Source organism: Centroberyx gerrardi, chromosome 12 (genome assembly GCF_048128805.1).
Source record: "Centroberyx gerrardi isolate f3 chromosome 12, fCenGer3.hap1.cur.20231027, whole genome shotgun sequence".
Lineage (NCBI taxonomy): Eukaryota > Metazoa > Chordata > Actinopteri > Beryciformes > Berycidae > Centroberyx > Centroberyx gerrardi.
The window spans coordinates 20,958,940-20,985,029 of record NC_136008.1 but is presented as its reverse complement, the minus strand read 5'-3'; the positions used below and the strand labels follow the sequence as shown (position 1 = coordinate 20,985,029).

Here is a 26,090-nt window from a genome sequence, read left to right as displayed (position 1 = left end):
GAAAAGCATTAATAGATGCTTTTTCTTCAAAAGATCCCAGTTTGTTACTACTTACTATGATGCATACCTACTATGAATCAAGGTCATTAGGTTTATGTCAGGCTGAAACGTGAGTAAAAGGAGTTTAGTTGGGCTTTACCACTTCATCGGGCACCTAAAATAAAAGTGCTGCAGATGTTCAGGCTCAGATGGCTGACAAAGAAATGCCTAGCAAGTGGCTTTTGTGGAAATCAGTGGAACTAATTCCTTCACAGTCCACTGAAAGTACCATTGACTCGGGTGCGCTGAAATTTGGGGTGTTTTTTTTTTTTGTTTTTTTTCCTCCCGGGCTGCAGCCTGCACCAGGATGTCAGCAGCGCACCTCCCGACTGGGCTGCCGCTGAATAGACCACTGACTTCACCCAATTCAGCCTTTAGTTAAATCGCTCGGTCTGGTCCCACCCATATGTGAACAGCTTTTGTCACAAGTGAAAAAAAAAAAAAGCCTTTTCAGATTTTTTTTTCTTCCCCCCTCCCTTCTTCCTCAGCATCAAGTGCAGCCTGAGCGGAGCGTCCCGGCTGCGACTTTCTCCCCAGCCTATTTGCAAAAAGCAATGAGGAGAAGGGAACCATCGCCCTGCTGATACCGGGACGTCTGGGATGCAAGTTTGTTTTCTGGATAAAGAGGGATCATAATTGTATATACAAAAAAAGACAACAACAAACAATACATTGCGGATTTGGCATATCCATCAATCGAATGCAAGCAGGTATGAAGCCTTTCTCATTTATGCACAGTTATAACAATCTCTTGATGGAGCCAAGGGAAAATGAGCTCCTTATTTGTTTTTTTCTTTCTTTCTTTTTTTCTTTTTTGATCCTTTTTCATCGGTTTCTTGCGGTTTGGATTGTCACATCTATTCTTGGTGGATGCACTTGTTGGATATATTTTTTTTTTTTTACAGGGGATTAAATCCAAATGTTGATAGGTCACTGGGTACAGTATTCCTTATTTATCTACATCCTTTTTGAGTATTTTGATTATTTTGGGTGCACCTTTTGAGTAAAGGCATAAGTAGGCCTAATTGCGTTTCTGAAGTCAATTTACATAAATTAAAATTTTAAATGGTTAAAATGAATATTAGATAAATTCCCCATTCATCATAGCGTTTTCTTCCCACTTATAGCCGCTATGCTGGAGCAGATGTAATTGTGTTCACATTTCATTGGATGTATTGATTATCTAATTGGATTGGGTATTTATTTGCCTTATACGGATAATTCTGACGTTTGCTATTTTTGGAATAAGAAAAGACATAATTGATTGCAGTTGTCCCAGAAGAGACTGCGTTTTGCTGAGATAATTTGAATTTAATTCGAATCAGATAGTTGGCCTATAATTTTCTCCTTCTAAACAGTCAACAAAGTTTGTCTGATGAGTCACAGATTATTCTGTATAATGCTCTAACAGGGTAGAGACCTTCTGCCTGAGAGACAGAAGTTTATTTAAAGTTGGGAAAATAGGTCAAACTGGATGAAATCACCCGTTCCGATAAACGTGGTGTTGAATTGGACAATAGTCTACCTCTGGGAGAGAAGGGGACTCATGCATTACTGAGCCTGGGGGAGGATTGCGCCCTAGCGCCATCTACCGGTGGGTTTGGCTCCTGGGTGCCTCAAGCAACTCCTGTGAACCCAGTGTGGGACGGAGAGGGCACTGCGCTGTTCGGCTTACTGCAATGGAAAATAGCTTTGTTCAAATGAGCGCCTTCTGTAACCAAGAGTCATGATGGCAGCATATCAGTTTCCACTCTATCCTGAATGATTACAGGCTTTCTACTGGATTTGTGTTTTGTCTCAGTCTGGGGGTGGGAGTGTGAAGTTGAACAGAAACTAAGGGTCAGACATTTTTGTATTCCCATTTATAGAGACACTTTTACAGCTTTTGTGGGCCTGTATATATTTATTATAGTCTGGTTCAGGCTGGTTAGATGACGGCTACTGGGCATGTTTTATTGGACACACTGTGGTGAGTTTAAGCCAGATAGTCTCCTTTTCAATTTGGCTCTGCCTTAGGTGAATTGGTGCAGTTGTTGAAGCTCTGACTCAGATGGATGACGATTGACTCCTGTGTCACTGGCACACTGACTGTCAAAATACCTGACATGAAAATGTTTTGTGGTTTTAAATAAAAAGGGGATGCGGGCAGTGGCAGAGCTGATAGTATTTCTGTAATCCATGATAAAGCATTGGTACACTCCACAGGTGATCTACACATCCAGTGAGGGAATCTCCCTCTCAGCTGTGTCTCTTGGGACCTCTGCCAAGCCTGGCAGCTTCTCATTTTCATGCTGCACTAACATCTAATTGGAAGGGAATGTGCTGTGGACCCCCTGGCCAATCTAGGCTGTCCCCCACAGGCTCGTCCTCCAGCTGGAAGCCCCAGATGTTAGACTGTCTGTCACACACCATTTAAAACCCTCAAACAGCCAGGATGAATGGAATCACTGTGGCTTGTCAGTCTACACTTCTGTTTGAAATTAACTGCTGGATTTGCACTACTGCTGCATTGCTCCTCAATGAGCAGCATCCAAATGATTTTCTCTTGTGCTTGGAATTGCCTGTGTGACTACATCGCCACAGTAATGCTGACGAAATAAAGTTCCTGCAGTAAAGTGATGGTCTGCTGAATCTATTAAAATGTACCCAAATTCTAATTTTCTTTATAGGGCTATCAGGACCATTGGCAAACATCACACTCACAGAAGCATGCACCAGCGTTCTGCCTGCAGCTTGCATAGTCTTTATGTTCGATGCATTGTGTATCCTTGGACAGAGAGCAGTGTGGAGCTATAAGGAAACCAGATATGGTCATTACTGAAAGAGAAGGTTAACCATTGTGGCAAACCTCCAAGCCACTGTCTCAGCCCATTCAGAGAATCAGGGTTCATCCTCTCGTCCCCGCTGCCCACAGCCTCCAGCCAGGCTCAGAGGCTATAAATCTGCTCTCAACCACACAGCTAATGTATCAACTCTAGAGAAACGCTTCATGATCTCAACGATTTTTTAAAGAGTGTCTCTCGTATTTATGTCGCAATTTATCCTCATTAAAAATGGTACCCATCATATTTTGCAAGTATGAGCATTTTGAGGATTTGTGGTAGAATTATGCTGGACTGTTCTGAGTGTGTTGGAGTCTGGAACAGACTGCTGCGCTTCCCTATAGATAGTTCTGCAGGCTGAGCTCTCGACTTGGTGGATGAGACGTCTCTAATACTCTGGGCTACATTGCCCCCCTGTGGACTTTACTGGAGCTGTGTTTATTTTGTCTAATGGATCAGCAGGCTTCAATGCCTCATAAATTACCTTCTCAAGAAATTAATTAGCCAATGAAGGGACCATTCAATCAAAATGGCACAATGCGTGTGTACATGTGTTTAAAAATGGTTTTAGAATTCAATTCAGGAATATTTTAGTTTTCCACCTGCAGTAGGAACTGCCTCAAGATGTTAAGAAGTTGATAAAAGATTGCCTCAAAACTTGCTGAGCACGTTGATGAAGTCCAAACAGGATTTAATCATTTGTCTAGACTACAGTATGCCCTCTGTCATCCCTGACTAAGTCTTCCTCTCTTTTCTTTACGTTGCAGAGCCAGGCCCGCCTTAACAATGGGCCCCATACCCCTGTGTCTCCTGCTCCCAGTGACGGTGCTGGCCGTGGTGGTGGTGGCTGTGGTCGCGGAGGAGGCCACAGTGGACGATGAGTATACCTGGCCACAGTGGAAGGTGCCTCTGGTAAGGAACCGACGCACTGTGCCTCTCAGCAGCCCCAAGTTCTCAGCCGAGCCTCAGGCGGAGCAGAGTGGGACCTGTGGGATCGAGTGCCAGCGTCGCCTCCCTGCCCCGTCTCTGGACGACCTGGAGCAGTTCCTGTCCTACGAGACGGTTTACGAGAACGGTACGCGCACCTTTACCTCAGTTTCTGTGCAGGGCCTCAATGAGGTGACTGCCTGGCCCGGAAACTCCTCGTCTAGCTCCCGCCACAAACGGGAAGTGTACGGCATGGACACCCGCTTCACCATCTCCGATAAGCAATTCTCCACCAAGTATCCCTTCTCCACCTCTGTGAAGATCTCCACAGGATGCTCTGGGGTTCTGGTGTCTCCTAAACATGTGCTGACCGCTGCCCACTGCATCCACGACGGACGGGATTATCTGAACGGAGCGCAGAAGCTGCGTGTTGGTGTCCTGAAGGAGAAGTCCAGGCGAGGGAAAGGAGGCAAAGGGAGAGGAGGACGAGGGAAAGGCAAAAGGAGAAAGGGAGACAAAGATAAAGAGGGAGCAGAGGAGAAGGAAGAGAAAGAAGACCAGAAAGGAGACCGGAAAGGAAAAGGGAAAGGCAGAAAGAGCCGGACTCGGCGCAGTGCGGAATCGGAGAAGCCTTCGTTCAGGTGGACCAGGGTCAAGCAGACCCAGGTTCCTAAGGGCTGGTTCAAAGGCGTGTCCGACGGAGTGGCTGCGGATTACGACTACGCTGTTCTGGAGCTGAAGAAAGCCCAGAAGGTCAAGCACATGGATCTGGGTGTTATCCCTTCAGTCAAGAAGCTGCCCGCCGGGAGGATCCACTTCTCCGGCTTCGACGATGACCGACCTGGCAACCTGGTGTACCGGTTCTGCTCCGTCTCGGAGGAGTCCAACGACCTGCTGTACCAGTACTGCGACGCCAAGCCCGGCTCCAGCGGCTCAGGGGTCTACATCCGCCTCAAAGAGCCCGGGAAGAAGAAGTGGAGGAGGAAGATCATCGGGGTTTTCTCTGGTCACCAGTGGGTGGATGTTAATGGGAACGGAATGCAGCAGGATTACAACGTGGCGGTGAGGATAACACCCCTCAAGTACGCCCAGATCTGCTATTGGGTCCACGGGGACTCAAGTGAGTGCCAGGTAGCCTGAGAGAGCACACAACCCCCCTCACCCACCCCATACCCCCTCCTACCCCCCCTCCCATGATCACCTCCACCACAATCTACGACCCCCCCCCCCCCCCCCAACCCCCATCACCAACCAGGGGCCCGTCGACTGCCTCTCCTCTGCCTGCATCTCTGTTACCTCCTGTGCCTCCCAGTGGCGTCTGTTACACTGTGTGACAGCGTCTCTCTCTCTCTCTCACACACACACACATACACACACACACACACACACGCAACACACACAGCCATACAGACTCAATGTTGACAGGAACAGGAACAGGAACAGGAACTCGTCAACGCACCAAGAGAACTGTGGCTCTTCAGCTCTTCTAATTTATTTGCTAAAAAAAACAACTCTAAGAAAAAATATTGAATATCATGATTATGTATTTCCAGATCATTTAGGTCTGCAGTTTTGTTCTTATTTTGACAGTTTTTTTTTTTGCATTTGACCAATTTGGATACATTGTTGGAAAGTGTGTATATTCAAATGTTTCATACTGTTTCATGTGAGCAAAGCCTCGTTATATTAGTCATATATTCCAGCTAGGCTTTGTATGGAGAGACATTGACATTTTCAAGTGTTCTCCACTGTGTTTGTAAAAAAGAGCAACTGTGCATTGGCCTTGACAAAAGACCCAGGAAAAAATCAATGTAATTTTTTTGACAAATGAACTATATAGAGATATTGAGATGATGACTGTTTTTATGAACATTTTCTAAATGAAAGAGCTGGTGTTTTGCATTTTGTATATCTAGATTTGAGTTTCATGTAAGTTTTTTTTTTTTTTATAACTACCTTTTCAAATAAGTTCCTCTTTCTAAATAGTGAAAGGGTCCTCATGGATCCTGGATATAAGATTGTTTTGAGTCTCACCATCCTTTCTCTATTCTTGCAACACAGTGAAATGTGGTTTCATTGTTGTGCACATAATTATAGCGGAGCTTATCCGGAGACTTGGTGCTAATTTATGGAATTGTACACTTTTTGGGGAGACTTCTCAGAATATATTTTGATAGCCTAGTACTGTAACTATGTATTTAATGTGAGGCTACATATTGGGGTGTGATAAGATGGGACTGAACTATTCAACAATTACTTGAGCTGTTTAGATTTCTCTAATTCTAAGGGTATGGTGAGCTAAAAAATACCACAATATTGTTATATAATAACAATTTTAAATCTGGAGTGTTATATTTTTTTGACATTCTTGTTACTTATATGCCACAATTCCTATGAATTTCCTTTTGATTACCAAATACCTGAAATGAATGATGCGGATTGAAAACAACCAACCATTAAATCAAGATTACTACTTGTATACGTGTGTGTGTGTTCATGATGATCTTATTACAAAAGTTCAATTCCATTGTAATAAACTGATTTGTGGACGGTTATCAGGAGCATTATGAGATTGGCGCTAGCTACCATTAAAAGTTGCTATCTTTGCTATTTAACTAACTGTTAATGGTTAACTGACTGTCAAAGCAACAATCTAACAAGGATAAATATCATTAAAAGTAACCATTGACCAGTAGAGTATGTACTAATGTGGTAGGACTGATGTCAGAAATACTCTGATTAAAAGCTGACATTTACATAATGTGGGTGGTTGTTAAAATGGGAATGCTATATGGAAGAGCAAAAAAAGAAACGTTCATGGGCAGTTCAATCCGTCATTGAGTTTATTGCATCTCAAAGGGCTTACATGCACTGGGGAGGGCCATTGTAAATAAAATAAATTAAAAACTAAACAAAAATACAATTTTAACTCAGTCATGAAATAAGTTATTAATCTCCCGTCATTTTCTATCATTCATGTCTTTTTCTCACAACCAATCGCTGAAACAGTCCATTGAAATGACAACGAGACACACACACAGATCTTTACACTGTCTGGGGTTTACAGCACAGGACTGGGGCCACTGGCGCTATACAGCTGCATCCAAATCCATCCAAATGCATGTTAACACTAAGAACATGTTTGTTCCATTAGAAGTCGATGGGAGGAACTTTGTGTAAAGACGCTTTTGGGGAAACTAGCTCATGGCTTTAAGATACACTGTTCAACAGTGACCTCCTGTGGGCTTACACACTGTACACAACCCCTCTGGCCACATATAATATCACTGTTTCACTGACAATAGGTCAAAGGTCAACAATAGTCAAATGAACATGTATAACAAACACTGTGTTCAGACAGCAGGAAAATCCGATTTGTTTTTCAAATCTGATCTTTAAGGCTGACTGTCAACAATGTAATTTAAAGTGTCCGGATCGGATGTGTGTTTAGACAGTATAATCATCTGCTGTCACTACGACACTGGTTGTCATAGTAATGATGCAGGCATGAGCACATTGTCTAAATTTGCATTTTCCGTCCAACAAGCTAGTAACATGGCCATTGCTTATTCTGACTTTTTATGATGGCATTTTCTAGTCACAGTGCGAGGTGAGAGGAGCCATGAAACCTCTTCATTTGTCCAGTCACCGCTGTTCTCTTGCTGGCTCTTCTGCATGTTTGTAGCTCTTCTTATCGTAATGTGTGACGTCAAAAAACACTTGAAATCCAATCCGAGTGGTTAGACGTGGTGTAAATTGGATTCCATGTGTTTTTCTGTTCTATCTGACTCGTGAAAAAAATCGGATTTGACCTGTTGAACACAGAGTTCAGGATGGCGAAGGAATATGTTCTACTCTTCTTAAATATAAAAATAACCATACTTATACTGACCTGGTCATAGTTATAACAAAAGCACAGACAACAATGAAAATCAAAGGAGCACAGACAGACATATCCACATGGTTAGTGCCACAATCGCAGGCAGACACTTGTACAGACTTGTTATGCAAGTTAGTTGTTCATATGGCAGGACTGTTTGAATTCACCTCTATGACGAATAACTAAAATATAACATTTTCTCTGAAAATAAGTTGTAAGATATGATCGTCAATAGCAATGCCAGCGAATATCAACAGCAGTTGAGAGGATGACTCTGAAAGTAATAGACTGTATAAATAATGTAGGACAAAAAGAGAGAAAAAAAAAAAGACAGAAAAATAAGCCATGAATAAAAAAAAAACAAATGAACAAAAAACATCACTAGCTGGTCTGGTATGATTCAGAAGCCCGTACATGTTGTTTCTTCTTCTTATATATTAATCATATAGCAGTATTCATATTTGTTTCCAAATACTTTCCAACGATGACGGGAAATAAGATGATGCTCACACGACTTCTTACAATTTCATGTCAGATTCACATTTATATTTCTCTTCAACAGACATACGGAATAGAGACATAATCCTCGGATTTGCCAGAGAAATTTATGTACATCAAAGAGGACCTTTCTGTAAACGACACACTACATGTTTCTCCAAAATCTAATGGGACTTCGTTTACCACTCTCGTCCAATCAGAGTGGGACAGAGAAGAGCTCCTCCCCCTCTACAAGGAGGCGGGGTCAGATACAGGGTTGTGGGTGGAGCTTAGGACATCAACGCACATCCATCATTCAACTCAGACGCCAACACTAGAAATAAACCTAAACACATACGCCTTCACTTTCACTCACTTACTTTTGTGGACTTTTTTTCGGGGTTTTGTGTGGTTTTGTTTAGACAAAGGATTAGTACATCTACATAAGCACACGCTTGTTTTTTTCTTATATATATAATATATACCGCTAAGGTTCACTTTCACAGTTTGTGCTACGACATCACACAGGGGAGGGGCGGGTGTGGATGGGTGGGGTGGAGAAGAGAGGCTCTTTTAAGGTCGAGTAGCTGAAGGAGGGCGTGGGTCTCTGGTATCCTGAGATGTTGACAGACACCAGGCAAATGGTGAGAGAGCCCTGCTCCGGAAAAGAAAGCAGCTGAAAGAAAGAAAGAAAGAAAGAAAGAGAACATTTTGAACCTTTCCTGTACTTTTTTTTTCTGACGATGCAGTGATTCTCTTAAAATGTTGATTTTTTTCCCTTGTTCTCCATGAACACTGATGCTGCGTTCACACTGTGGTGTTAAAAAAAGCCTTACATCGCAGGGTATCAGTCAACTGCAACATCAAACTCTTGTTGCCATGACGATTTTGATGAACAAGAGGTTCGACCATTCCATGCGCATTGATATAATAAAAAACAATCCATTGTATCCACAAGAACTGTGGGACTTCTCATTTTCTATGTTTCATTTCATTTCAAAATGCCTAATGGGTTACATTTAGCAAAAATGATTACATATGATTCTGAATGAAAAGGAAGCCAAGCAGGGAATTGGAATAGCTCAGCCAAATCTAAATTTGGCATTACATCTTTTTCTCCCGGACTCCAAAATGGGCAGCAAGAAAAAGCTCTTGCTTATTCACTACTCTATCTTCATTGGAAGAGGAGACAAGAAAAGCAGGTGGATAACCGTGTGTACATGCATCCATTTTGTTAGAGTTTTCATTTAAGTTTTCATGAAAATTAAACTTTTGTCACCAAGCTGCATTTGCAGGCGGCAGGCATGGTTGGCCGTTCTTTCCGCCAGTGTTAGCGGAGTTTACAGGCGTTCTCCAACTGAAAACTAGAAGGCACTGAACAATTCTCCAACTTTTCTCCAATTCACCAGACATCATCACCTACTTAAATTGTAAGTCAAATTGATTTCTTGACCCTGCAAACATACCCTTAGAATTTGCAATCAAGTCTGTGATTAAGTTATGGGTAAAAACGCTAATCGCCCAATGGCAGAAATCTCAGATCCAGATCGCCACCAGATCGACTTGTTCTTTGGCCCAAGGTCTATCTGTCTGGCCTATTTCATGGAAATCTATTAATACATTTTTTAGATATCCTGCCAGCAGACAGACAGACTAACTAACAGAGGTGAAAAGTTGGCGGAGGTTATGTCTACTGTATAACGCCACAATGTGAATGCAGTATCGAGGTCTTTCTGGAAGCTGTAACATACTGTTTGTGTCCTGTGCTCCCACCTGGGGCATTATAAGAAGTCCTTGAGGTCGAGTTCTGCCAGAGGGTCCTTGGGCTTCTTGGGACTCTGGCTTGCAGGTCCTGGAGAAAGCTGGGAAGCAAGGACAAAGATTACATGACGTAGTGCAGGATTAACCCACCAAACATTTTACCAATCTTTTCAGGCTGAATCTTTATTAGTGATGGATCGATCTATCGGTAGACAATCGGTATCAGCCGAGTTGGGCTTTGAAAAGCACAATCGGAATCGGTCTGATTATATTTTTACAGCCGATTGTTGGAACCGATTGTGTATAGGAGACCTGGAGGTGCCACTTGTGTGTGTCTGTGTGTGTGAGTGTTATGTATTAATATCTATGATTAATATCTGCGGTGTGTTACCGGTGCTCCTGGTGCAGCGGCTCCGGGTGCCCCAGTAAAAGGAGTCCTCATCAGGGGCTGCCCCATCAAAGGCTGACCCATCATGGGCTGCATCATGGGAGCTCCAGGTCCGGCTGCAGGAGGCTGGACAGACACAGCAGAACACAGCAGACATGGTTCAGGTTAGAGAAGCTGGCTTGTGACTGGAAGGTCGCTGGTTTTAATCTCTGGACTGGCTGGGAAAAAAATGGGGGGGGGGGAAAGGCAATGAGTAACGCTCTCTAAAGAGTTCACCATGAAATAAAGCTCACCATGCCAAAGCCAGGCTGTGCACCCATAGGTGGCAATATGGCTCCACTGGGGGGTGCGGCTCCGGGTGCCCCAGGCGCTCCAGGGGCGGCACCGGCCTAGAAACACAGGAAGGCTCAATGAACTCTCATCTCACAAACTATGTTCTTCCAACCTTCCTCACAAAACACACAGCCTGCAGGAGCTCTAAAACTCAAATATTGGGTGGTGTGGTTGTTACTGGAAAATCATTTTGAAATTAAGTTTTGAGAGGGTTTGGAGGGTCTTTCTTGCTAGTTCTCCATTCAGTTTTTGTGATGAAAACATTTTGTTAATGAATTAAAATTGCAACAAAAGTTTATGTTAATAATGTTAATACTACAATTGTTTTATTAGTTTGATCTGCCTCATTACGTTTGAGCCACAAGATCCTTGCGTAGAACTCTGCACTCAGTTTGCAGCAACACAAAAGCATTGTGGATGAAGTGTGTTCCTGAGGTTAGGGGTGTGGAGTCTGCAGCTCTTACCATGGGGGCTCCTGGGGTTCCCCAGCTGGTGGGGGCGACCTTGGGCATCCAGTTGGCTCCTCCTGTCAGCTTCTTCTCACTCTGTGGGTCCCTGGAAGAGACCAGAGACAGGATACTCATCATCATTATATTGGTCGTACTGCACTAGTGACCGCAGAGCATTTGTTGCAGTCTAGGAAGCACAGCGGGAACATACTTTATACCCACAGAGAGACACAGACTTCCCACACTCACATCAAACTGGCATGTTTTGGGCCTCATTTTTTACTCATAATCTTCATAGTCAAGTCAAGAAATCTTGGTGAAATCATTAATTTCAAAACTGCTGCTGTATCAACACAAATCTCCGTCACAGGGTTTTCTTCAGGATGTGAAGTGTTGATGCTAGGATGGAGAGAGCTGAGGCATACTGATGAATTTGGGTGCTACATTTTAATAAAAAAAAAAAAAGTAGTTTCAAGGCCACCCTTTCATTTTAAAAAAAACATTTCAGGCCTAATTTTTTGCAAATCCACAAACTTTCAAGGATTTTAAAGGTCTGTGGGCCTACACAAGCATCATGCACATACACTCACTGAACTCACATATGCACACACACACACACACACTTACTTTTTCTTTACTCCAAGGTCTGCAAGACAAGAGCAGAAGAAGAAAAGAAGAACAGTACGTCAGTATATTCAAATATCTGATCCTATCAAAAATGATGCAGCTTCAGGCAACGACAGCTGCAGTTTACCTCCGATCAGGTTGGCCAGTGACGAGTCCAGATCTCCTCCGATGGTTTTGGTAGGGGGCGGGGTGGCGGGCGGAGCGGCTGCCATACCGGCCGGGGTCCCGATGCTTCCTGCGGTGCTTCCCCCGGTGCTCTGGGGCGTTATGGCGGGCATCAGCAAGTCGCCTAATCCATCAAACACTTTGGGAGAGGGTGGGAATGGCAGGACGTCAGAGAAACAGCATGGATTACAACCTGCAAATCCCTAATCTACTGTACACAGACAGAGGGCAGATGTAAGACCAGACTGTACAGTGAGGGAGACAATCCAGCCGTGGCAGCATCAGAACCCGGCTGTGCACAGCATGCACCACACAGGAGAAATAAGGGAATCGCTGCAATTATATTGGAGCATTCAAAGGGACTTTATGTGTTTAATTACAACAGCTGCACTCAATTAGAAATCGCTCAGCCAGTGTTCGCATTTCATGAACTCAAACACTGGCTTATTTTTGCATAAAACACTGGTTCTCAGCCGTGTGTCACCGAGGTATGAGAGTGTTGCAGGTTTTCACTCCAACCAAACACCACAGCAGCTGATTTCACAAATGAATTCCTCTCTGGTCGAATGATAATGCTACACCTCCGCTTCGCGTCAGGGTCTTAATTCAACCTGTCTGGGCTTATTTTGCAATAATACTGGGCTCCCTGTGCATTATCCCACTTATTTACAAAATAAATTAATCATTTGACACAAAATATTGACTTAAAAATATTTTATTATAAGCTACAGTAATTTGCAAGCTTGTGCAATGTTTTGTGCTTTCTGAATAAATTACAAGTAATAGTAGAAAAGTCTTCCAAGTTTCTAACTTCTGCGGTAACCGAGGAGTAACATGTTTTTACGAAAAGGTGACGTTAGTTAATTTGATTAGAAATCAAGAAAAATCTACCACATTTTTGATTGACAGGTGATATGATTATATATGACAACGGTCTGTAATTCAGAAATCACAGACCTCAGACTGCGTGCAGACTTGGATATTCAACAAAGGCCTTATAATAATAATCAGTGAAATCAGCTGATGTAGTGTTTGGTTGGACTGAAAACCTGCAGGCTCTCGGACCTCGAGGACGCACGGCTGAGAAACACTTCTGGGGAAATGAGGATGCATTGTAAAAAAATATAAAAACCTAGAAGTCCTGTCTCATGCAGGAGACAAAGGGGGAAAATATGTTGCAACATGCAAAACAGGAACGTGTTTAAAGAATCAGAGGCGGGGACTTGTCCAAACTGCTCATGCTGCAATGCACTGCAGGGGTTGAACTCACCAATTACACAGTAGAAGAAGCAAGCAATGACCCAGCAGATAAGAGTGAAAGGGGGGTGGATGAGGGACGGAGACGGAGGGGTAAAAAGGGAGAATTTGTAGAGGATGAAGATGACAAGAAAAGCACGTGGAGAGAGATTTGGGAAAGGCAGGGTGCAGCAGAGAGAAAGAAATAGAGGGAAAGAGAGAATGAGAAAGGCATCCATCATGTGGAGAGGAAGAGGGATGGGCAGGAGGAGGTGGAGAAAGCATCAGCATGTGCGCATGTGAGAGGAGTAGGAGAAAAGACAGATTGAGAGAGAGAGAGAAAAAAAGAGAAAATCAACGCGCAAGAGGAAGCAGTGTTGAGGAGTTAAGCAGTCAGCAGTGACGACTGTGTTACGTAAGGAGGACAGCGGCAGTAGTGCATGTCAGCGTCACTCATGCAGAAGGCGAGCACCCAGCAGGAATAACAGCAGCAGCAGCACCGCTCCGCTAATACTACAATAACAGGGCCAAGAGCAGGCTTGGCCAAGGCCTCAGATAGCTCAGTTGTGATGAAAAATACAAGATAAAAGCAGATCAACCATCAGAAATGGGCAAAAATCTGCCCAGTTTGAAAACTTGTAACTGAATTTCCAGGTGAAATCCATCAGAAATTGAAATCTTTCTCACAAAGAGAAATTTGTTGCACTGCCAGGGTGTGAAATATACAAAAAATACAAAAAAAAGATAATCAAATGCACTGGTCTTTCTGTCTTTCATTTACAAGTGCTGCAAACTACAATCTTAAAAATACAAGGCCATATGGTGCAAATCACAAAAATAATTCTATGATGACAATAAACCAAAATGCAAGAAGCAAAGATATCCTCTTTTACAACAAATCATCAGCCACTTACTTGAGGCATCGAAGCCACCAGAGGGCGCTGGTGTGGTGGTTGCAGGTTCTGCTGCTGCTGCTGCTGGTAGTATTGGTACTGCTGAGACTGCAGCGGGCACCGGGGGGGTCGGGGAAGGCAGGGAGCCCAGAGCGTCGAAGCCAGACTCCAGGAGGTCGTTCTGGGCCGCAGCTGGAGCCAGAGGAGCCAGGGCCGGAGCCAGAGGGGGGACAGCCGCGGGCGTCAGGCTGGGGGACATCAAACCTAGGGGGGAACACGCATGGGAAATGGACAGAAGAACAGATTGTAAAATGCCATGTAATACTAATCATGTTATTACATTATATACTGATTATCAAAAGAGAACCGGGAGAAGTTTTTTACAGTAAGATGGACTTTTAATGGAAACTGTGTCAGTGCAGAAGAAAATAGCAACAGGATTCAGCAAAGAAAAATTGAATATAAATGAGGATAGAGCAAATAACCTGTTACAACTAGAACCATAAGAAGTAAAAGAATAAAATATATTAAATTGAATGAATTACAGCATCTATGTAGGACATGTAACAGCAGCAGAGCAGATCCAGACAAAGATGAATGAAAATGAATGAAAAATATGCACAATATGAGAATATGAGAATGAGCATGAAATATATGCAGTGTTAAAATAAATGAAGAAATATGAAAGATATTAAATAATGAAACACATCAAGATAGATGTAATATATAACAAGTGAGAAAAATATGAGAATATGAGGAAAACAAATATGTGGATTTACCATACAGATGCAGAGAAAGTGTCTAGGCGTGCAAATGTGCATTGTAAAACAACTCTTACAATGACGATACATATCACAATGGTTATGACAGATGGAAGAGGGTGAGTTCCTACATGTGCATTTGTATAAGCGTATATGCACAATTGCTAACATATGTGTGTGCATGCATGTGTGCCACATGTATGTGTGTGTATGAGCGCTATTTCTTTCATGAGAGCAGGAAAGAAATACTCAGAGAGTGAGACAGAGGATGTTATCAGTAGCTCTGTTTTCAGCAAAAATTGGAAATATCATAAAAAATAAAATACAACTTAGGTGTGTTTCTATCAGCTGGGTTGAAGTGAATAAATAGGCTCCCTGAATGTCAATAACAACACATTCATGAGAAAACAGTCTTTCAGAAATTGATTATAGAAAAGTTGTTCTTTAGTGTCAGCTAATGTTGGACAAATTTCATGCAGTACAAGGCAACAAAAAAAAGAAAGAAATGTCCTTGGCAATATTATAATGCATCAGCCAATGATGCATTAGAGTAGTGGACTGATATTTTACAGACATTTTCAAATGAGTCCAAAGCCACTTTGAAACTGCTGTAGAATGAGATTGAACCTGTCGTGCCAAGCCTACATCAAATTTGTTTCCATCACGGCTTATAACATAATTTATTTATGGACACAAATCTTTCCCATCTCAAGCGAGCATAAAACCGTTTTTGCAATAAAATTTGCTGGCCCATTCAGCCTTTCTAATTTGACACACCATAATTTGCATAAACATAGCTGGATGGAAACGCGGTTAGTGACAGTCAGGGAACACCCACCTCCCAGCAGGTCGTCTCCAGGCCCTCCAGGAGCAGAGCTCTGCACCTCCTCCACAGGGCCGCTGAAGGAGTCTGCAGGTTCATCCAGTTATCCACAACGCAGCATGGAGGGCAGAAAGGGGTTAGAGGTCAACCCTGGGCCACGCACTGAGACAGGTTGGAGGGGCAGGAGACAGTGAGACAGATCACACCCAAAGCCTGGACGCACACACCAAGGTTATCATCGGAAACTGAAACCAAAACTGAAATGTCTGAAATGAATGGATTATTTTTAGTTTTCGTTTTGATCCAGTGCAGAATGTGGATAGAGCAGGAATTTCTGTCATGATGGGAAATTATTCTGCCGTTTTCAGGGAATTCAACTTAAGTTGTGCAAAAAAAAATGAATAATGAACTTTCTTAAACATGACGTAAACATTCCACACAAACGTAGTTGGCCCTAAATGAAAGGACTCAAACTAAAATTAACATAAAAACCAAATTTTGTTCAGAAACTAAAACCCTCAACTAGACTTTCAAAAACCAACTAACTAAACTTAATCTAACAAACTAAAAAAATAACTGAATTAGAAAGTATAGTATCAACTAAAATATACATAAAAGCTAAATAAAAATCATGAAACTATAATAACCTTGGTATGCACACCCACAAATGCTCACAGTATAATAACTATTCTGGGACCATATGGGAGCTTCTGCTACTGCCAACTACTGTCTGTTCTGCAGCTGATCTGTCTGCTATCTAGTCCGGTCAGTGCTGAAATTAGTTTTGCACTAACACCTCCAGTCTGCCACCATACCTACACAAGATCAGCCCAGCTGGTACAAACATTCACACCTAAGAGCTTAAAGTAACAACAGAGGGATGATAAAATATGTGGAAGAAAGAGAAAAGGTAAAATTATAAAATGTACAAATGACCACCAATGTTGAAATTCAGTCATTTAGATACGGCATATGTCTTCTCCCCTGTCAAAGAGACGAACATTTAAACCAAATTTAAACAAGATGATGGAGGCTGTGTGAAAGTGTGTGTGCATAAATGTGTGTGTAGCTACCTATGTTTCCATCCATCTGTAAAGCAAATTTTAAGCAAACTTAAACTTAAAAAACAGGACAGGGTTTCAAGAACTGCCACTTGAACCTGAACTGCTGTGCAATTAAAATTCAACCATTCATCGGGCCCATCATGCCATCATTCAATTCAGTTTTATTATTTATTAGACAGATGCATTTGCACTGCTGTTTATCACATAATTTCTTTCCTGACAAAAAACCTTTCAGCGCCAAGGGAGCGTCAAGTTTTTTTTTTTGTGATATTGAGGACATTTTATGAAAGCCTTTCTAATTTGATATCAATCGATAAAAAACCCAGCTTGTGTGTGTATGTGTGTGTTTGTGTGTGTTTAGAGGCACAATACCCAGCAGGTCAATGACTGGTGCAGGCTCTGCTTTGGGTGGAGAGGAAGGCTCTGGAGCTGGAGCTGGAGCTGGAGCTGGAGCTGGAGCTGGAGCGAGAACTGGAGCTGGAGCCAGAGCCGGAGCTGGAGCCAGAGCCAGAGCTGGAGCTGGAGCTGGAGCCGGAGAGGAGAAGGAATCTAAACAGAGAGACAGGCGGAGACAGACAGAGAGAGGGAGGGATTAATCTCAATTACTGCATGTATCTGTGACAGCTTCATTTCCAAGGGGAAAATGCTCTGCTCATGCTCTGTTACTCCATCTGTACTACAAGGCTAGGAGACATGCGAGATCGCGGCAGAGATGAAGCAGGAGGAGGCAGTAGGCTCGGAAAGGAAATGAGACCAGATGCATGAGGCGTCGCTGCATCTCAGCTGTGTATCCACGTCCTTGAAGTGCGCGCCACTTAGAAGCCTCAGGCTGGTGCGCAAAAGGACATGCAAACAGCAGGGCCATGCATAAACGTCATGTTGAAGTAAAGCGGTGGCCGGCTGCACTCTTCATGGAAAAAGGGAAGGGAAACAGTGATGCAGGAAGCGTAAAGCAGCTGAACTCACCGGTCACGATGTCTCCGACCGGAGCCAGTTCAGGCAAAGGAGAGGGCCCGCGAGAAACAGCTGGAAGGTCTAATTTGCCAACGCAAAGGCAGCGGCAACAGAGGAGGAAGAAGAAAAGTGTGGAGGTCGGAGAGCGAAAGAAAAGCATTAGCGTGGCAGCAAGAGATACAGCGTAGATAGAAAGCAGCCAGAAGGATAATTCAATATTCGACGAGTGGGTTGCATGCACAGTTCTCATACCACTATGGGGGACAAACCAAGACGTGTGGAAAAAACAGATGACAGAGGAGTGGGCGTATGGAAACCAGAAGAGATGAAGAGGTTCCACACATAGAGAAATGGATATCAACTCCTGTACCTGCACCAAAAAGGTCTACGCTAGGAGTGGTAGCAGCTTTGGATTCTGTGGTAGGGCTTTGCTCAGGCATAGAATCAAACATATCTACGGACAAGGACACACAGTTATATGTACATTCAGATTTTCAAGTCCAGTGCATACAGAATGATGGGTTAAGAAGATAGATGAAGAAAAGCAGAGAGAGCATACTTTGATTAAAAAGGGTAAGCTACTACTGTATCTCTTTTTGTGATGCAAAAATCAAAGAAGTGAAAGGGTTAAAGGGGAATACTACCAAATTTCAGAAGGAATACAAATTGGGATAGTCCAATTTGTATTAGTGAACATTCATTAGTATAGTATCCTCTATGGCGAAACATTTGAGTTTGTCCCATTCCTAAATCTGTGGTGTCACATCAATGTTCAGCTCCACTGAGAAAAAACATGGACATGATGGAAAAGACTAAATCAAGCTCCTGGGGGGATTTTATGGGATTGTGGTTCATTAGGATGCAAAAACTCAAATTAACATTCTACAGTTTGAGCCCACAAAGTCAGTCGCCAATTCATTGTCAATGGAGCAGCTCCAGGTCACACATTTTCATGGCATCACAGATTAGAGCCTGGCTCCTGTTGTTTCTAGAGTTCAGTTCTTCATTTTTGCAACTATCCCCAAGGTATTCAGGTTACACACATTTCACAAGTTATGGATAATCCTATTCTGGGTCATAGGAATAGCATAATGTGAATTCTGAAACTGAGCGGTATTCCCCTTTAGCTAAGTACAGTGCAAAGGCTAAAATGAAGCATTCTCAGCTGTCAATATCTAAAATATTGGCCTCAAGTAGAAGGAGAAGAAAGAAAAAACTGCCAGATAAAATTGTTGTGAGAACAACTGCTTTCTTCCCTCCAACTTTTGACAATCTATGTTAGTACTAAGGGAAGGTTAACAATCAAAACAAGTTGAGCCACCTCTGTTGATGGAAGCAGAATAAATGTCAATAACTGTCCCTAGAGACCAATTAAACACAGATTTTCTGTCAGTTGTTTTCAGTCCCCGAGGATGAATAATCAATGGATCAACTTTTAAAGAAGCAGATACCATTGATTTCGTTGTAAATTTCATTTTTGATATTCCAATTATTTCAGTTTTGCAGAGGAGGCCAAAATGCTTGATTAACTCAATGATCAAATTAAATGAACTTAAAAAGGCATCATGAAAAATCAAAAACAAATCTGATATGTAGGGACTGGGCAAGTTATCATCATCACTGTTATCATCATTCTTAGCAAGAGCAACACAATCATCATCATCATCATCATCATCATCATCATCACCATATCCATCATCATCATCATCATAATCATCATCATCATCATCGTCATAATGCAGGGCAATGCAGTGAGCGGCAGAATGAGAGCGAGAGGACTTTACCACCAAAGATATCTAGAGCGGGGGCGGCTGCAGACTCTGTGGTGGTGTTGTCGGTGGTGTTGGTGGTGGTTGTGGTGGTGGTGGTGGTGGTGGAAGAAGGGGTGGGGGCGGCGGGGGCAGCGGCAGGGGCAGCGATAGGGGCAGCGATGGTCGGCGCCTCACTAGAGGTGGGGGGGGTGATGGCGACAGCGACAGCGGCGGCGGCGGCGGCCCCCGTGTCGGCGGGCCTCATAGCGAACAGGTCCAGCCCTGGAGCAATGTCCACACTCCCCTCCGTCGTTGCGAAGGGGTCTTCAGGAAGAGCAGCAGGGTGTGGTGGTTGAGGAGGGGGAGGGGTGGGGGGGTTAGGGAGGTTATGACCAGAGAAGGAGGGGGAAGGGAGGGATTGAGGGTTTGTTACAACAACAAACACTGTAAAAAGCATTTTTGTGAGGCAAGACACCTCGGAAGCTCCAAATCAGGGTTAGGTACAAAGAAATTAAATGCAAGGTTACCCATTAACTTTCAATACTGCATCCACAGGCTATAACATGCACTGGCTTACCATTCTTTGATTAACTGCTGACTGTACAGTAGGCACTGTCTATAGTAAAGAATTTACATAGACAGGCCACAGTAAACAGTATCTAAAGAGCTCAACAGCAAAAACATGTCTAAGTTAATACATTTTCAAATTTATTTACTGGAAACATTAAAGGAATACACCAAGTTTTTGGGAGAGTGGCCCGTTGGTCATCTTACCCATTAAGTGATGAGAACATCAACAGCAAAATCATCCATGTGTTCCCAATAGATCATTGGCTCCGGTGCTCCATGCTAACACTTTAGCATACATTTGAGTGATAGTGGGTAACTAGAATTATCTCATAAATGAGAACCTCTAGCAGCACTAAAGCTAAATGATAAGTGATCTTAAATGATATGTGGCTAAGTCTGGCAGTTTTATGTGTAATAGATCAGTCAAATTTTCATGATATGATACTAAAATAATGCACTATTTTGAGCTAGCAGGGCATTTCCCTGTTTCCATAGGAAGTAAAGGTGATGGGTGTAAGACGCAGCGCTGCGGATGAATATGAAATAGTTCCAAAGATAAACCTGGCTACACTTGGCTAAACGGTCAGTCTTGTTACTTTAGGTAATGCTAGTTGCATAGGCCTGCTATCACTCAACATAGTGTATGCTAAAGCATTAGCATGGAGCACCAGAGCCAACGATGTACCAGGGACACATGGATCATTTTGGTGTCTATGTTCTCATCACTTAACAGGTAAGCTGACCAACGGCCCAATCTCCCAAAAACTTGACGCATTCCTTTAACATGGACAAATATAACAGCACACTATGTGGGCGCAGAATAAAGTTAATGCTGAAGCGTGTTAGATTGGTAGAAGTAAAACGACAAATGGCCGCTCTGTTACTGGTGTGTTGCCATAGACAGGCCAGAGCTCCAAAAATGTAAATTATCAATTCTGATTCCTAAAAATAACATTCCTTTGACTGCTCCAGTCTTTGTCCTGCATTCATACTTACACAACCAGGCCAAAGAGAGAAACAAAATGGAGTTATTGTAAAAAAAGAAAAAGGGCTAAACGATGATCAGTAACATCATCATCATCCAGTAGCATGGGTTAGTGGTATCAAAGCATAATAATAATTCTCGGGATAAAACATAGTTAATAGCTGCACTGTGCTTTTTACTCGAGTATTCACCAGGTGAATATTACGAGGAAAAGAGTAGTAGAGATGGGGAGGAGAGGGTCCATGACTGGGGGGCGTTATAGCGGGTTTGGGGTGAGACAGTATGCCAAATGGTTCTACTACTGTCTCCTATGGAAGCAGAAGCAGCTTTAAACTAATAAAATCATCAAGTTTGACTCTTCATGTTCGCAGACACACACCCATACACACCCACCCACACACACACACACACACACAGAGCTGTTTTGTCACCCACCAGATCCACCAAATGCATCAGTAGCGGGGCCCGCGGCCACGGCAGCAGGACCGTCTCCTGGGGAAGGTGCAAATGCATCTAGGGTATTGCAGATGGAAAAGAAGGGGGGGACGCAAACCCAAAACACAACATCCAGGCAGACAGACCGACAGATGGGTGGATGGATAGAACAAAAGATGAATAAACAAATGGAACGGAAAGGAAATAAAGATGAGAGATCAGCATTAGGAAAAAGCAGAGAATACAAGAAATATGCGGCCCAGGAGTTACAGTAATTGATCTGACTTGAAACTTTTGAAGGGCTGCATAGTGCTGCATTCAGTGAGCACACTACTTGTGCAGGCTTGCGGAATGAGGCGCTATCATGAAGCCGTCACAAGCTTGTACTCTGTGACAAGGGGAATGTCAAGTTCAGCGATGGACGAAGCAAAGTCTCTCTTTGACAGACTAATTGGCTGTTTTCAGTGGAAAACAAGGGGATATTTATTGCCTGTCAAATGTTGAGGCTGAGCTTAATAATAAAAAGTCAAATTCTCATTAAATAAATCCAACTACTCATCGTCTTGGCAGATGTGTTACTAAACCGAAACAGATGAACATAATTCAGGGAGTCTGCAGGAGGTCCACAAAAAGGAGCAAAAGGCAACACATTTCGAGTTTCTCGTATACATCACATAAATCTGTAATCTGACTGGTAGAGACTCAGTCCAATTTTTGAGTGGTATACAATGCCAAAGGTAGCCCTGCCTCTGAGGTGGGTGTTACAGGTCGCTCCATAGGAAAACAATGGCTCAGCCAGAGCAAAGCGATTTTGTCTGTGAACATGTGTATCGGCCTGTACTCTTTTTTGTGGTTCTCCTATGGAATTCAAATGTTTTCTTCGGTCCAGCACTCCTCATTAAGGTATTTATTGTTGAAGTGCAATCTCTTTCTTCCCTGCTGCTGTTCAGGGAGTGTTATTCACATCCCAATACTGTATATGAACCCATTATATGTTATGCGATACAAGCCAAAACTGTTTACCAAAGGAAACCTAACAAGAAATCGCTAAATGAGGAGGGGGCTCTTAGCATACAAGCAGATAGACCGTCGTGCCACGCAGCCTGGTCTACCTCCTACCCTTCGACCACACTGACCTCCGAACAGGTCGATTTCTGCAGCTGCAGTGGTGGGAGGGGCGGAGACGGGCAGCGAGGCCGGTGCGGGTGCGGGTGCGGCTGCAGCGGCGGCGGTAGCGGCTGTGGGCGTGGCGGCTGCAGGGGCAGCGCTGGCTGCAGCTGCAGCATCAGCATCAGCATCAGCGTCAGCGGCGGCGGAGTCTTCCTCTGCCAGGAGAGCTTCAGAAGCACCGTCAGTAGCAGCCGGGGTCGCTACGCAGGTGAACCCGACAATCCAAACCCCACAACCCCAGTCACAAACCCCCAGAGAGAGAAAGAGGAAGAGAAAGTCAAAGAGGAAGAGAGATAGGAGGAAGAGGGCAGTGTCAAAGAGACTAAAACATGAGGAAAAGACAGGCGTGTTGTGTGGTAGAGAGAGATTTGGGTGCGGAAAGTGAAAATGTTTTCTGTGCAAACACAGCTTGACACAAAAAGAGCAGAGAGCTCCAGGTAGAAAGCCAAGTGGGCTAGCACTTGTTTATAGGGAAAGATAAACCGCCTGGAGGCATTTCTCCTATTCACTCTGCAGTAGGCGCTGTCAACAGAATACTCACCCTCAGCCAAGAGATCTGCACAACAGAAGATAGACAGAGACAGAGAGACATAGAGAAAGAGTGACGCAGTGAAAAAGGGAGTTATCATTTTTAGGTATGCAATTTTTATTTAATTAATTTGCAAGTTGCCAACATTACAAAGAACAACTCCTGAAAAAATGGATCAATGACAAAGTTCAATAGGGCTAAAAGGCCCCCAATGTAATTTAGGCTTGGCTAAGGCTGCGGTTGGACTCTGGCCATGCTTTTAAGTGGAGATGTGGGGCTAAACAGAGGGCATGCCATAGAGCAACACACAAGCTTTATAATGGAGGCACTCTTTCATTTAAACCACTGGAGGTTCCACATAATTCAAAAGAAGAGCATGACTGTATGTAAATCAGTCATTGCACCTTAGTTCAATTTAATGCAGTCAACTAAATACATTATTAATGTTATTTATTGATTATTTTTTCTGTAAGGAGCTTCAAGTTATTTAGAAAATGATAGTGATTCTTAAGTTAGTTGAAAGTTCTCACCTCCCCATGCAGTCGTGGAGGAAGCTGCTGCAGTGCCTCCTGCTGAGGAGGAGGACATGGGGTCCAGATCCAGCAGGAAGCCATCATCAAGGGCGCTACGGAGAGAGAGAGAGAGAGAGAGAGAGAAAGAGAGAGAGAGAGAGAGAGAGAGAGAGAGACAGCATTGACAGAGGGAATCCATTCCTAATGTAATATCGATGCTTGCGATATTAATGCGGCTAAGTTCAAACGCTTTGTAATATCGTTGAGTGGTTCTTACTTGCTGGTGGCGGTGGTGGGGGTGGGGGTGATAGAGGGTGGGGGGGGTTTGGCAGGTGGTCCGGGGCGAGTGGGGGCTGCAGGTTTGGCCGGTGCAGCGGCAGCCGGCGAGCTGTTGTTGGCCGTCGCGTCCTGCAGCAGAGAGTGGAGCCCCGTTAACATGGTGACCAACACGGTTACATAAGCAGACATGATTCAACAGCGCTTTTACACATGAATTCACAATGAATCACTTCCTATCCCAGTAGAATCTGTCAAGGTTAAGTTAAAAGGCTGGATTAAAAACAAGAGGCAATCGGGCCTTTGCCATCAGGCTGCTAAATCTTTTTAAAACTCGCTTTTTTAGACCTGCTTTTATGTAATGGCCTTTTATTAATTGGCTTTGACCTCCCTTTTATGGTTTACTTCTATGTTCTTGCCTTCCTTTTACATATCTTTACCTTGCTTTCATTGCTTTTGCTGTCGATGTTATGTTTTTTTACTCCTTTCTAAAGAGCTTTATAACTGTGCATTGAAATTGAAAAGTGCTATGTAAATAAAGAAAATTATTATTATTACTAGTATAAAACATAGCTTACCTTGGTGGGTGACCTGCAAAAAGAATGATAGCACACGAGTTAAAGAGCTTGATGATGTGCATGGTGAAACAAATAATGGCTGTTACTGAGATGGGAGGCAAAGTGACAGCTTAAGTATCACTTTGTTGTTTTCAGGCAGGCAGCATTTAGAGGCAATTCCATTTGGAAAACATCTACAATTAATAGATCCACGCTACACTGCTGAATAACACCATCTCTGCCCCGTCTCCACTTCAACAAAGCTTTTCTGTTCAACATTACAGGCATAGAGTAAGAGACAATCTTTTCACATGACATACTCCTAAAGCTTTGTGTGAAAGTTGGGGCTGATTATGAGATGATAACAAAGACATGGTAAAGGAAGTTAGTAATGGGATCATACTAACCAATGAGAGGCAAGACAAATGTCTTATAAGATCAACTGTTTTATAAGATTACATTATGAACATAACTGACACAGGAACAAAATAAACAGTGCACTTCTGCCGTTTTCCATAGAACTGCATCTTGAACAAAATGACAACATAGCAATATTACAATGCTAGTACAATGTTAATGGATTGTCCAGATGTCATTTCTATAGAATCGCAGAGAGAAAATCACAAAACCAAAAAGAAAGTAAGTTAGTTATCAATACAAAACGATGGTAAATTAATACTAACAAGTCTTATTCCCATTGACAGAGGAGAATACTTACTTATCCTCTCTGTGTTGGGAAAAGATAGAGGAGAGGACATGTTAGGATAGAAATGGGGAAATAGGGCAGTTACTTATGTAACATTTGAGCTCTTTACACCCCCAAACACCACACAGTCCATAGAGAATGACCTAAAACACTGCTGAAAGGACACAGGACTGTCAAACCATCCTGAACCCAGATCTACATAGAAAAGCAATTTAATGCCAAAGAGATAAATGCATCTTTTGAGTAGCCATGGCTAAAAGCGTGAGTGTGGCACACAAGTGTTATACCCAGGAGTGTACACTAGCACAGTAAATTTACAGGGTCGGTGATGCTTCAGCTATGTGCTGCTGGTGGCAAACCATTCAGAAACAACACAGCTTGCGGATACAGTTGAGTACTTACGGCTTCTTCCCCTCCAGGGTGTTGAGGTGGGTCTCCAGGGACTCCAGAAGACTTTCCGGGGCCTGCAGAATAATAAAGCGAGGAAGAAGATATTACTACTGGAGCTATTACAGCTGTCACTCCTGGCTCAAACACACATGTTGGGTATGGTCAAAGAGGTCTATAATACTGTATATGCTCCAGGGAAACACAATGGATCGGATCGGACCACACAGTCACATACAAACACTGATCATGGGACTCAATGGGAAACTGGACTGTGATGTCAGAGTGTGATACCACACTGATCTAATGTGCATGGAGGCTGATTGTATGGAGACACTGAGGAATGACTAGTGTGTTTACAGAGAATAGTGTATATTAGGACACAGGTACAGTGCTAAGAGTTATTGTAGAGATGGTGGGACCCTGACAGAAACCATGTTACAGCAAGTTTAAAGGAATAGTTCACCCTAAAATGAAAATTAAGTAATTATTTCCTCATCCCCATGCCAGGCTGAAGTTTGTAGGACCATCAAACACACAGTGAGTTAGCCCCTGTATCCCATCTCAGCCTTCTAACCTTCTAGCCTTCAAACTATTGAATTTAATGGGGCCA

The 26,090-nt window shown here is 43.2% G+C and overlaps 2 protein-coding genes across 3 annotated transcripts in view; one reads left to right on the top strand and one right to left on the bottom strand.

Moving 5' to 3' along the window:
- Nucleotides 1-604: 604 nt before the first annotated feature.
- prss35 (serine protease 35) lies at nucleotides 605-6,235 on the top strand. Its single transcript, XM_071902422.2, has 2 exons — nucleotides 605-749; nucleotides 3,629-6,235. The coding sequence occupies exon 2, from the start codon at nucleotides 3,648-3,650 to the stop codon at nucleotides 4,926-4,928; it is 1,281 nt and encodes a 426-aa protein (XP_071758523.1). The 5' UTR covers nucleotides 605-749; nucleotides 3,629-3,647; the 3' UTR covers nucleotides 4,929-6,235.
- Nucleotides 6,236-9,926: 3,691 nt separating this feature from the next.
- The window catches only part of snap91a (synaptosome associated protein 91a), a 42,836-nt gene continuing 26,672 nt past the window's right edge, over nucleotides 9,927-26,090 (bottom strand). The window contains exons 9-28 of one of the 2 annotated variants that reach the window (XM_078286970.1): nucleotides 25,493-25,554; nucleotides 25,103-25,111; nucleotides 24,406-24,418; nucleotides 23,829-23,959; nucleotides 23,570-23,664; nucleotides 23,052-23,066; nucleotides 22,477-22,710; nucleotides 21,341-21,418; nucleotides 19,384-19,674; nucleotides 17,970-18,053; nucleotides 17,612-17,680; nucleotides 17,018-17,194; nucleotides 15,597-15,668; nucleotides 14,019-14,261; nucleotides 11,831-12,007; nucleotides 11,704-11,722; nucleotides 11,092-11,182; nucleotides 10,588-10,683; nucleotides 10,298-10,420; nucleotides 9,927-10,007 (exon numbers count right to left, since the gene is read on the bottom strand). In XM_078286970.1, the coding sequence (XP_078143096.1) occupies nucleotides 9,927-10,007; nucleotides 10,298-10,420; nucleotides 10,588-10,683; nucleotides 11,092-11,182; nucleotides 11,704-11,722; nucleotides 11,831-12,007; nucleotides 14,019-14,261; nucleotides 15,597-15,668; nucleotides 17,018-17,194; nucleotides 17,612-17,680; nucleotides 17,970-18,053; nucleotides 19,384-19,674; nucleotides 21,341-21,418; nucleotides 22,477-22,710; nucleotides 23,052-23,066; nucleotides 23,570-23,664; nucleotides 23,829-23,959; nucleotides 24,406-24,418; nucleotides 25,103-25,111; nucleotides 25,493-25,554 (2,160 nt within the window). The remainder of the gene's footprint in view (nucleotides 10,008-10,297; nucleotides 10,421-10,587; nucleotides 10,684-11,091; nucleotides 11,183-11,703; nucleotides 11,723-11,830; nucleotides 12,008-14,018; nucleotides 14,262-15,596; nucleotides 15,669-17,017; nucleotides 17,195-17,611; nucleotides 17,681-17,969; nucleotides 18,054-19,383; nucleotides 19,675-21,340; nucleotides 21,419-22,476; nucleotides 22,711-23,051; nucleotides 23,067-23,569; nucleotides 23,665-23,828; nucleotides 23,960-24,405; nucleotides 24,419-25,102; nucleotides 25,112-25,492; nucleotides 25,555-26,090) is intronic. The other variant, XM_078286971.1, reaches the window with a different exon arrangement.